Here is a 10,817-nt window from a genome sequence, read left to right as displayed (position 1 = left end):
ATTACAGCAGGAATTAAAATCCAGGTCTAAAAACTCAGTGTGGGAAAAACCGCAAATTATTCTCTGGCCGTTATATGAAGTGATTAATGTAGGTCGTACTTATTTTTTTCGAGAAACATCTACCATTCAGAAACTTAAAGTAGCAAGAGTAGAATAGAGTGGAAGGCTGTGAGGGGGACGTAACTCTACATAAAGCTGCGTCTCCATCCATCCACTTACCCAGAAGAGGGTCTTCGGCAGTGGCTGTGCCAGGCAGGATGCCTGCTCATGCATCTCTGTAGAATATAACACCTGAAATGTTCTTTTCCCCTAACAGCAGAAACTAAAGAAAAAAGTATTTTTTTCCAAGAAGTAACCTGGTAATACTATTCGCTTTATTTCCTGCATCTGTTCTTTAGTGTGTTACAAGGAAAATATTTCAAAGGAGGGATTTTTTTGTTGTTTGCTTTTCCAGTGAAGTATCAGAAAGCTGAGGGGGGTGCGTGAAGCTGAATTAGGTGAAGGGAAGTCAGGATGTACCTTTCGGAATCTCGTGGGGGCAGGAGCTGGAATTTTACCAGCATCTGGAGAATCAATCACTGGCAAAGGAGGAGAGCAGCACAAACAACCAGCACAAATCAGACCGAACGCCTTTTTCTGTGGTGTCCGCTGAAGTCTCCCAATATAGAGTCTTCAAGCAGCACACAGAGGCGATCTGAGACAGTGACGGTGCGTAATGGGGCGACATTATGACACTATGTGGAAGCGTCAAATGAAAACACAGAGCTATTGGGCAGTAACTCCGCACACGGCTGCTTTCATCGGCCAGGGGACTCCTGGGAATAAGAAAACACACACAGACACACACACACACACACACACACACACACATATGTGTAAGTGCACATTTGCTCAGAACAAAAAACAACTTAGTATTATAACGTATGCAAATTAAAAGTGACACAATAAAAACAGTAAAAATTTCTTCTGTCCTCCAGAAAGTTGCCGATACCTTGGTGAATGGCTGGATGGACACCGCTTCGGGTCCCAAACCTTTCCTCAGGGGCACCCCAGCCATTCCATGATTTATTAAACTTCACCACCAGCTCACTTTAATTTAACAAAGTCAGAGGTATTCATTAGCATTGTGCTAGTGGTCAAGTTAAACAGATGGGTGTGTGGACGGTTGCTGTAAATACTGCAGTCATTGCAGCATTAGTTTGGAAATGGCCAAGCTGACAGACTGGCAGACATGAAATCATAGTTTTACACCAACATGAAGATCATCTAAACATCATTTTTTGGCTGCCTAAGACTTTTGCACAGTGCTGTATGTATAAATAGTCGGCTTAATTATGCAATAGACACACATTTATGGGTGCTTTCACGTTTCACACATTAATTACTGTTTTAAAACGTAATTAATCAAACTGCATAGCATATTCATCTTGACCTCTTTAAGGTATTTTAATTGCACAAATTTAGGCCATTTTCATGGTTCCCTGTGTCAAGCTGCAGTGTAGCTATAGCTACGAGTATGATGAGGAAAGACATGTTTTACACGTTTGAGCGTGACACGTGTGGGACCCTCAGCAGGGCAGGCGTGTCTGAGGTCAGTCAGGCTGAGAGGTATAAAAGCAGCTCACACTGATGCACTCTTCAGGAAAACTCCCTGTCCGGGAAGCCTGCCGAAGCCTCTCTTTGGTTTGCAGGACAGCAGAAAACAGCCCGAAAAAGATGCAGAATTTTTTATTTGTTCTTTTTGCTTTAAACTGGAGTTGCTTGACAGTGTCTGGACAAGACAGAGGTAAAGGCAAAATCCTTCCTGTTATTCTAGTGAAGAATGTAAATTCATTTGCCATATGGCTCCTTCACTGATGCAAACTTTGCTTTGTAGCAGTAACTGATGTATGGGTAAATGTTGGCAAAATTACTGTTGCAGTTAAAATTAGAGGTAAATCCACAAAGGTTTAATCTAACATTTTTTTCCTGAAGTGCAATAGGAGTAATTTGCATGCATTACACTTTGGCCATAATGACTCTACAATTTAAGTTCAGGGTATTTTACGGCCTGAATATGTAATTTAAGTACAGACCTGAGAACTGTAATAGAAACATCCATGGAATATGATGGCCAGTTAAACAGCTCGAATTTAACCACAGACTCAAAGAATTATTTGGTCTCCTATTTCATTTCTCTTTTATAACAGTTGTTAGCAATTAATGGACGTAAGTAATTTGACTAAATATTTCGGCACCACCCGCGGTGCTATGTAGCGTTGCACTGCATTGTAAGCTGATGAGGGGCCCTTTGCTGTGGGAAGCTCAGTAATGGAAAAACCAGCCGCCTCTGCATCCAACCCAGGGGACCCTGACGGCCCAGCGCACTGCAGGGTGCTGTCGGCGTGATAAACAGCCCGCTGGCTTCCTCCACAAAGGCCCGCTGCCTTCACAAACAGGCCCTCCAGCTCACCTTTTGTCTTACTGAATGGGTCCTCCGGCTCCACCCACCACGTACACAAATGGGCCCTCCGGCTCCACCCACCGCATTTCCAAATGAGCCCTCCGGCTCCACCCACCGCATTTCCAAATGAGCCCTCTGGCTCCACCCACCGCATTTCCAAATGAGCCCTCCGGCTCCACCCACTGCATTTCCAAATGAGCCCTCCGGCTCCACTCACCGCATTTCCAAATGAGCCCTCCGGCTCCACCCACCGCATTTCCAAATGAGCCCTCTGGCTCCACCCACCGCATTTATAAATGGACCCTCTATCTCCACCCACTGTGTTGACAAAAGGTCCCCTCGACTTGTCGCATTGCCCTCCAGCTGGAACTGTCACTTAGCAAACAGGCTTTTTAAGCTGGACTCTCCACATTAACGAGCAGACCTTTTGAGTCCATTGTGTTAATGAACAGCTCTCTGGCTCAGCTTGTTGCTTTGAATGACCCTCTGGCTTGATTTGTCACATTAAACAACCCTCTCGCTTAAGTTATCGCATTAAAAAACCCTCCAGCTCAACTTCTTGCGTTGAACTGCCCTCCGACTTGCCCCTCTGCATTAACTAACAGGCTCTCTGACTTCAGGCACCTTTTGGGTCATTCTTGAAATGCTGAAATCCCCCATTAAGATAGAATTTTCTACATAGGCACTCATCTCCGATGCACCCCTCTGTTGCCAATGTATTTCTAAGAACTGAGAGCTCACTGGGTGAGGACCAAGCTGCCTCTGATGTGCATAGCACAGTACCTTAGACTTGTTTCCACTGCGCTGACAGATGGTGAAATCATTAAGCACATAAAGGGGACCAATCAGGTGCTGGCTGAAATCAAGGAGCTACTGAAACAGCAGGTAAGTCGCCTGTTACTATGGCAATATGTACTGCCTTGTTTGTACAATATAACATATTAAGCTAACAAACCACCCTGCTGTGTTTTTTCAGATCAAAGAGATTATTTTCCTGAAGAACACAGTGATGGAGTGTGAATCTTGCGGTAAAGTGTCATTTTTAACACTTTCCTTAATATTGGACTACAGAAGTGTTGAGCTTATCAGGGACAATGCTCTGGCCTCGAAAACAGTGAAAAGGAATCTTTTAAAAAGAGCTGTTCCCCTCCTTAGAAAGGGGCTCCGAAGACATGCAGCACCTGGAAACCTACTTTGTTTAGCTACGTGCTCCCACTGCAAAGACATCACTGCATGATCACTGCATGCTCTTCCTGCATATTCAGCCTTGGGTTGCTTGATGTTATCGCGGCTGTTAGCTGGTTCTGCTCGCTGTCCTACAGGCATGCGGAATGACAGACCTCCGCAGCCATCCTGCGTGCCCAGCCCCTGCCACCCCGGCGTGCCCTGCATGGAGACAGGCGGGGGCATTAAGTGTGGGCCCTGTCCCGAGGGCATGGTGGGAAACGGGACGCACTGCGCCGATGTGGACGAGGTTCACCTTCCCAGTTACTGATAATAGACAAGCATGCAGCAAACCGCACAGAAAGTCCTTGTAGATGCAGATACCCAGTTAAGATCAGTGATAAATGCTAATGGTACAAGGCAGCTATAGTAGAGGGAACCACCCAGTGCTGTAAATGCCCCCCACCTTCAGTGTGCTCTTTTGTGTTCATCCCAGTGCATTATGAAGCCTTGCCACAAGGGGGTGCGCTGCACCAACACGGCCCCTGGGTTCCGCTGTGGCCCCTGTCCTGCTGGCTACACGGGGCCCCAGCTGCAGGGGGTGGGACTGTCCTTTGCCACTGCCAACAAGCAGGTAAAGATCTACCACAAAGCTGCTTCTTTGTTTCATTGTTTTACTGACTGCAAATGACGTCTGAATACAGTCCAATAGACGGTGTCAAAAAAACACAGGGGACGCCGAAAGGAGGGAAAACGCATGATATGAAAATATTAAATGCTGATTTTTTGGAGCAATTCATGCAGCCTCCTCCCATGTGGATTTACATCAATAAGGGGCAGCACAGGGCTTACATCTCCAGGGCTGAGGGTTCGAGTGCAGCTTCTGCTCTGTGTCTCTGCAGTTCGCTTGTGGATTTCCTACCACGGTCCAGTGACTTGGAGTTAAGCTCACTGGCTTTGTAACATTTCTCACAGTGACTTCCAGTATCCCATGCAGGGATGAGTCCAGCTTTATATCCAGCGACCATGACAAAGACAAGCAGTTAGAAGACTATCGGATGGATGGATAACTTCCAAACGAAGTAATCAGCTTCTTCCTTGCTTTCTCCTTAAAGGTCTGCAAAGATATAAACGAATGTGAGGGAGACAGAAATGGCGGCTGTGTGGCTAATTCCATCTGCACCAACACGCTGGTAAGGATTTCTTCTTGACGTGTACTTCTGTACCCATGCATTCTGCCTGTAGAGGGCGCTGCTGGATCCCTAGGGATGTGACCACGTGAAAATCCACACTCTGTGGTCTCAGGGGTCTTTTCGCTGCGGCCCCTGCAAGCCGGGCCACGTTGGGGACCAGCAGCGCGGCTGCAAACTGGAGAAGTCCTGCGGAGAGTCCAACCCCTGCCATCGGAACGCAGACTGCATCGTCCACCGTGACGGGAGCATCCAGTGCACAGTAAGGCGGCACCATAGTGACACAACTGCCTTCCGTTTTTCCCGTGTACACTGCAATATCCATCCATCCATCTTCCATGTTTATCCAGTAAGAGGGTTATATTAACCTGGAGCCTGTCTACCAGGCACAAGGGGGAGGTAGGATGGCAGACCACATGCACAGTCAGATACACAGACACATACACACACACACACACGTACAGTCACAGACACGCACAGTCACAGATACACAGACACACACTGCTCACCCAGCCACATATTTTTGGACTGCAGGCGGAAAGTGAGTAACCAGAGGAATCCTGCACAACAATCCATCTTCCAAATGCTTGTCTTGGTCCATATTTTAAGGCCATAAAATAAATCTTTACTAGACGGAAATATCATTGAAATCGACATGGCAAGTTCCACATATCAATTTAACAAAGACGCATTAACAGATGTACAGATCTTGTACAAAGATCTGTACAAAAGTTGAGGATGCAGCCTGGATGCGGTGAGCTGACTGTGGCGTGTCTGCAGTGCGGCGTGGGATGGGCTGGCGATGGATACGTCTGCGGCCCGGACATAGACATTGACGGCGTCCCTGACCAGCAGCTGGAATGTCCCCAGAAGAGCTGTGCGAAGGTGAGCTTCATGCGCCGATGCTTACGGCTGCTCAGCACAGGCGATGGCCCTCGAAAGATAATCTCTCTGCACTTCTTAGGATAACTGCCTGACGGTGCCCAACTCAGGTCAAGAAGACGCGGACCGTGATGGCATTGGGGACGCCTGTGACGAAGACGCTGATGGGGATGGGATCTTCAACGTAGAGGTCAGTACAGAGACCCACTCTGGTCAGTGAGCACAGCGGTACTGCAGCAAATCTCAGTTACACAACTATCCATTGTCTCTACTAATGCAACTATATCTTTGAGAAAAGATGCTATTTCATTACTGGACTTTTCACTGCCTCTGGGTTCCGGGAAACATCCCCATATCAGTTCTGAGCCATATAGGTCACAGTCATCAGTTTATCATCATGAACTCTAAGTTAATCAGATGTTCCATTTAACTTTTTTCATTTTAACATCCTTTGCCAAAATAAAGAACGACCTTATAAACTGATATTACAAGCTGATATAATAAAACATGCGACCTGCCGCTTAACTAGCATTCTGCTAACTGTTAATGAGTGGGTGTGATTTGCTTTCTAATACTGCTCACCTATAACCTATAGGCCATCAGTTTGCATCAGCCTGCATCAGCCTGCCAGACATCCCTCCTCTAAATAGACAGTGAACGTAGCCTACGCAAAGCGTGTCAGATTCAAAAAATTACACGTGTCCTCGCGAGATTAAACTGTTTCAGAAGAGAGTAAACACAGACGTGTAGGGAGCTGGGCAAACCCACATGTAACGAATGCTAACAGTGTGCATGAAGGACCTCGGGCCAGTTTAGTCACTCGAACACAAACGGAAGGAAAATGCCGCTTGGCTTGGGCAGGGAAGGCAGGCAATGCGGACAGCCGGCCCTTTTACGCCTCTACAGAACCCAAAGTCCAAAATGCAGAGCGCTGCTAGAGTCACTGGTCTGCTCCTGGAAAAGATGGACACAAGTACAACGAGAGAAGCGTCAGAAATATACAGCACCGTGCAAAAATCTCAGGCGGCCTCAGGAAATCATGATTAAATTATGTTTACGTTGGTGTAAAACTGACTTTATGTCTGTTGAAATATGTCAGAATTTCAAAGCCCTAAGTGAAGTTTCCATCCAAAATATCCATGAATTTCTTGAACTCGCCCACTTTGCACACCTTGTTTGGTGAATCAATATCTCATTAGATTTTACTTGGGGGGGGGGGGGGGATCCCCCAGGGACCCCCATAGAGTGCAGGGCCCCTGAATCAGCCAGGGTATCCGGGTCCCTCCGATGGCCCAGCTCAGTAAAAGTACAAACTGAAATTAATGTATCAGTAACTAAATTACTTTATACCTTATTACTAACCACGTTCTCAAGAAATCAGCAATACAATAACCATATAAATAGACACATTGATCCTAATTATGGTATGCTGATTGTCCAGTGATGACAGAGTTGGGAGTGCTGACAGGGACACCTTGAGGTACTTTCCTGCAGTGCAGGATGTGCTAACAGCCAGTTCTGGCACAAATCATACAACGGTTCCTGCTCTAGAAATCCACTGTAATTACAAACGGCAAATCTTACGGACCTGACCGGATTCCTTTTCTTTTGGTAGGACAACTGTGTGTTAGTGGCTAATGTGAACCAAAGGAATGTGGACCAAGACGATTTCGGTGACGCCTGTGACAACTGCCGCCTGATGACTAACAATGATCAGAAGGACACTGATGGGGACGGCAACGGTGATGCCTGTGACGATGACGTCGACGGCGATGGTCGGTACACCTCCACTGTAGTGCTTAGTCAGTCGTTTTGCTCGCAGATCAAGTGCAATAACGCTGTCGTCGCGTTCTCGTCTGTACACCCCCCCACCTTTTTTTTTTAGGGATCCCCAACAATATTGACAACTGCAAAGTGGTGCCCAACACTGACCAGAAGGACAGAGACGGAGACAAAGTTGGGGATGCGTGTGACAGCTGTCCGTATGTTCGTAACCCCGACCAGGTCTGCGCTTATTTTCTGCTCTTTTCTGGCATACAGTGTTTCACAGTGTTGTCTATTTGAATTACTGATTGTTATGTTTCACGCCACAGATGGACGTAGACAATGACTTGATCGGAGATCCATGTGACACTAATAAGGACAGGTATTACTGCTGCCAGGGATCATTCAAATTTTAGATCTGGAAAGATCATCAAGTTTAGGGATATGGTCATTGTTTTCCAAATAAGTAGTTTATCGAAGGTTGTCCACCTTCTCTGCCCTGTTTAGTGATGGCGACGGCCACCAGGACTCTCGGGACAACTGTCCAGCTGTCATAAACAGCTCACAGCTAGACACAGACAGAGACGGTCTTGGAGATGAGTGCGATGACGATGATGACAATGATGGCATCCCAGATCTACTGCCCCCAGGACCAGACAACTGCCGGTTGGTCCCTAACCCCCTTCAGGAAGACTCTGACGGTAAACCTCCCCATTTATCAGTTTCTGTGGGCTCAGTAAGCACGTCCCAATAACGTGGCGGAATTTTTCGCATGCATGCCTCAGATATTTTGCCTGATGTTCATCCGTCTAGGTGACGGCATTGGCAACCTTTGTGAGAATGACTTTGACAACGACACATTCGTCGACACCATCGACGTCTGCCCGGAGAACGCAGAGGTCACCCTGACCGACTTCCGCGCCTTCCAGACCGTGGTCTTAGACCCGGAAGGGGATGCGCAGATAGACCCTAACTGGGTGGTGTTAAACCAGGTCGGTCTTTTCGCATGCTTGGGAAGGGAATGGCGTTAATTTAAGAATAAGACTTTGTATTCTGCAGTGCATGCTTACCTTCAATATACTGAAGACTCGTATAAGACAAAATGAAAAGATTGGACTTTGGCTAAATGGGAAGAACATGACGATGATGGTGATGATCCATGCTTGAAATCTGCTCTCCAACACAGTGCTCACTTTGCATGCTGTGTGTGTTTTGCTGCCTGCAGGGAAGGGAGATCGTTCAGACGATGAACAGTGACCCCGGACTGGCTGTTGGTGAGACACGTCGTCATTTAATAATGTTCAGTACAGAAGAGCTGCTCAGTCAGAATGAAGCAGAATAGGGATCAGATTCACCTCATTTACTCACCTGCAGAACTAAAGTATTTTTGCATCACAGATTATGACGACATCATGCCAGCAGTAATTCCAGGCTGATCCAGGGTCAGTCATCTTCGCTGCGTTTCTGCCTTTTTCCCGCCAGGTTACACAGCTTTCAATGGTGTGGACTTTGAAGGGACGTTTCACGTGAACACAGTGACGGACGACGACTACGCCGGCTTCATCTTCGGCTACCAGGACAGCTCCAGCTTCTACGTGGTCATGTGGAAGCAGGTGGAGCAGATTTACTGGCAGGCCAACCCCTTCAGGGCCGTGGCGGAGCCGGGCATCCAACTGAAGGTACTGCACACGTGGTACTTCCCACCGAACACAGGAGGGAGCACACGGCATCATGCGTAGTTTCTCTCTTGCATTTCCAGTCTCTTATCAATCACATGGCTGCCAAAAGCCTGCAGCCCAGGCCATACCTGCCTACATCAGGATACCTACAAGCTGTTATAGATCAGTCATAAACACACTGGGTCTTAAATTTAATGCATGCATAAATGTAAGAGGTGTTATATTGTCCTGGACAATGGCCTCCTTCGGCTGCTGTCTTCTCTGCACCGGCCAGGCAGTGAAGTCCGGCACAGGGCCGGGAGAACACCTGCGGAACTCACTGTGGCACACGGGCGACACCGGCGGCCAGGTCCGACTCCTGTGGAAAGACTCCCGCAACGTTGGTTGGAAGGATAAGACGTCGTACCGCTGGTTTCTGCAGCACAGGCCTCACGACGGCTACATCAGGTACCGCGTGCGGGGGGGGGGGGGGGGGGGCGGGCTAAGAGAATGCAGCCGGCATGAGGGGGAGGGTGAGGCTTTGGGATGAGGGGCCGAACACAGCTTATTCCCACCACTCAGAGTGCGCTTCTACGAGGGCCCTCAGATGGTAGCGGACTCCGGCATCATCATCGACACCACCATGCGAGGCGGCAGGCTGGGAGTCTTCTGCTTCTCGCAGGAGAACATCATCTGGGCTGACCTACGCTACCGCTGCAATGGTGAGATGAACCGCGAGGAGCTCACAAGCAGGCGTGAGCAGGAGCCCTGACCTCCAGATGAGTGACAAACAATATCATGATAAATTCCTATTATATTTGTATTACACAAACTAACTAGGACTAATAGTACTAACTAGGTCATTTGGGGGTAGTGCGTGGTCTCTGAGCAAGACTCCTAAGCCCCAGAAGCAGGGGCACTGAACACCAGCCGGCCCGGCTCTGTGAGTCCAGCTCGCTCCCCTGTACATGTCCATGCCGCCCGCGTGACTGGCATCACAGTGGGCACCTTGGCTGGGAGTCCTTTCTCATTCCCAGACAAAATGCCCGTCACCTAAAGGATTTAGCAGATGCTGACCACAGTAAATGTGCTTGCTGAACACGACGGCCTGCTTGGCTACATTTATATCCACCTGCATACTGAGCTGGGCTTCTCGATCCCTGCAGACACCACTCCAGAAGACTTTGAAACATACAGGATTCAGCAGATGCAGCCCAGTCCACAGTGAGCAGGATGTCCAGTGCAGCCGGGACCAGCAGCAGCCCGGAAACTCGCTCCAGGCTCCCAGCAAAGCCCAGTTACGCTTCTGAAGTCTGGATGAGAGTTAAAAGGCAGCTTAAGGCAGTTTACATGAGGGGCAAACTAGCAGATGTCTGTCCATGTATAACTATATATATATATATATTATGAAATTATTGTTCAAGATGGGGCAATGATGTGAAGGGGAAGATATGCGTCAGTTAAGTTTACTCTGTAAATTAAGCTTTTCATTGAGACTTAAGCTAATGTGAAGCAGATCATGCATGCGAAAGACGCAGGGAAGCTCGAGTGAAGCGAGTGTGACTGGGAAAGAAGTCTGTACAGTACCAGGTACAAATAAAATGTGATTTAACAACAGCGACTGCGTGCAAAACAATACAAAAGTGACAGAGTGACACGCGAAGGTCCCGTCATCCATATAATTATCAGCAGTAAGGGATGCGCCACTTCACATCC

The 10,817-nt window shown here is 47.9% G+C and overlaps 1 protein-coding gene across 1 annotated transcript; it reads left to right on the top strand.

The window, feature by feature from the left end:
• The first annotated feature begins 922 nt into the window (after positions 1-922).
• On the top strand, positions 923-10,718 carry LOC125708360 (cartilage oligomeric matrix protein). Its single transcript, XM_048975807.1, has 19 exons — positions 923-1,786; positions 3,255-3,328; positions 3,420-3,471; positions 3,766-3,917; positions 4,104-4,241; positions 4,723-4,800; positions 4,913-5,059; positions 5,578-5,682; positions 5,762-5,869; positions 7,295-7,454; positions 7,565-7,683; positions 7,773-7,825; positions 7,951-8,144; positions 8,257-8,435; positions 8,669-8,717; positions 8,926-9,122; positions 9,397-9,569; positions 9,684-9,823; positions 10,268-10,718. The coding sequence occupies exons 1-19, from the start codon at positions 1,630-1,632 to the stop codon at positions 10,327-10,329; spliced, it is 2,337 nt and encodes a 778-aa protein (XP_048831764.1). The 5' UTR covers positions 923-1,629; the 3' UTR covers positions 10,330-10,718.
• The last annotated feature ends 99 nt before the right edge of the window (positions 10,719-10,817 follow it).

The sequence above is a fragment of the Brienomyrus brachyistius genome, chromosome 15, assembly GCF_023856365.1.
Source record: "Brienomyrus brachyistius isolate T26 chromosome 15, BBRACH_0.4, whole genome shotgun sequence".
NCBI lineage: Eukaryota > Metazoa > Chordata > Actinopteri > Osteoglossiformes > Mormyridae > Brienomyrus > Brienomyrus brachyistius.
The sequence above is the reverse complement of the archived record's forward strand: the minus strand, read 5'-3'. Positions and strand labels throughout refer to the sequence as shown.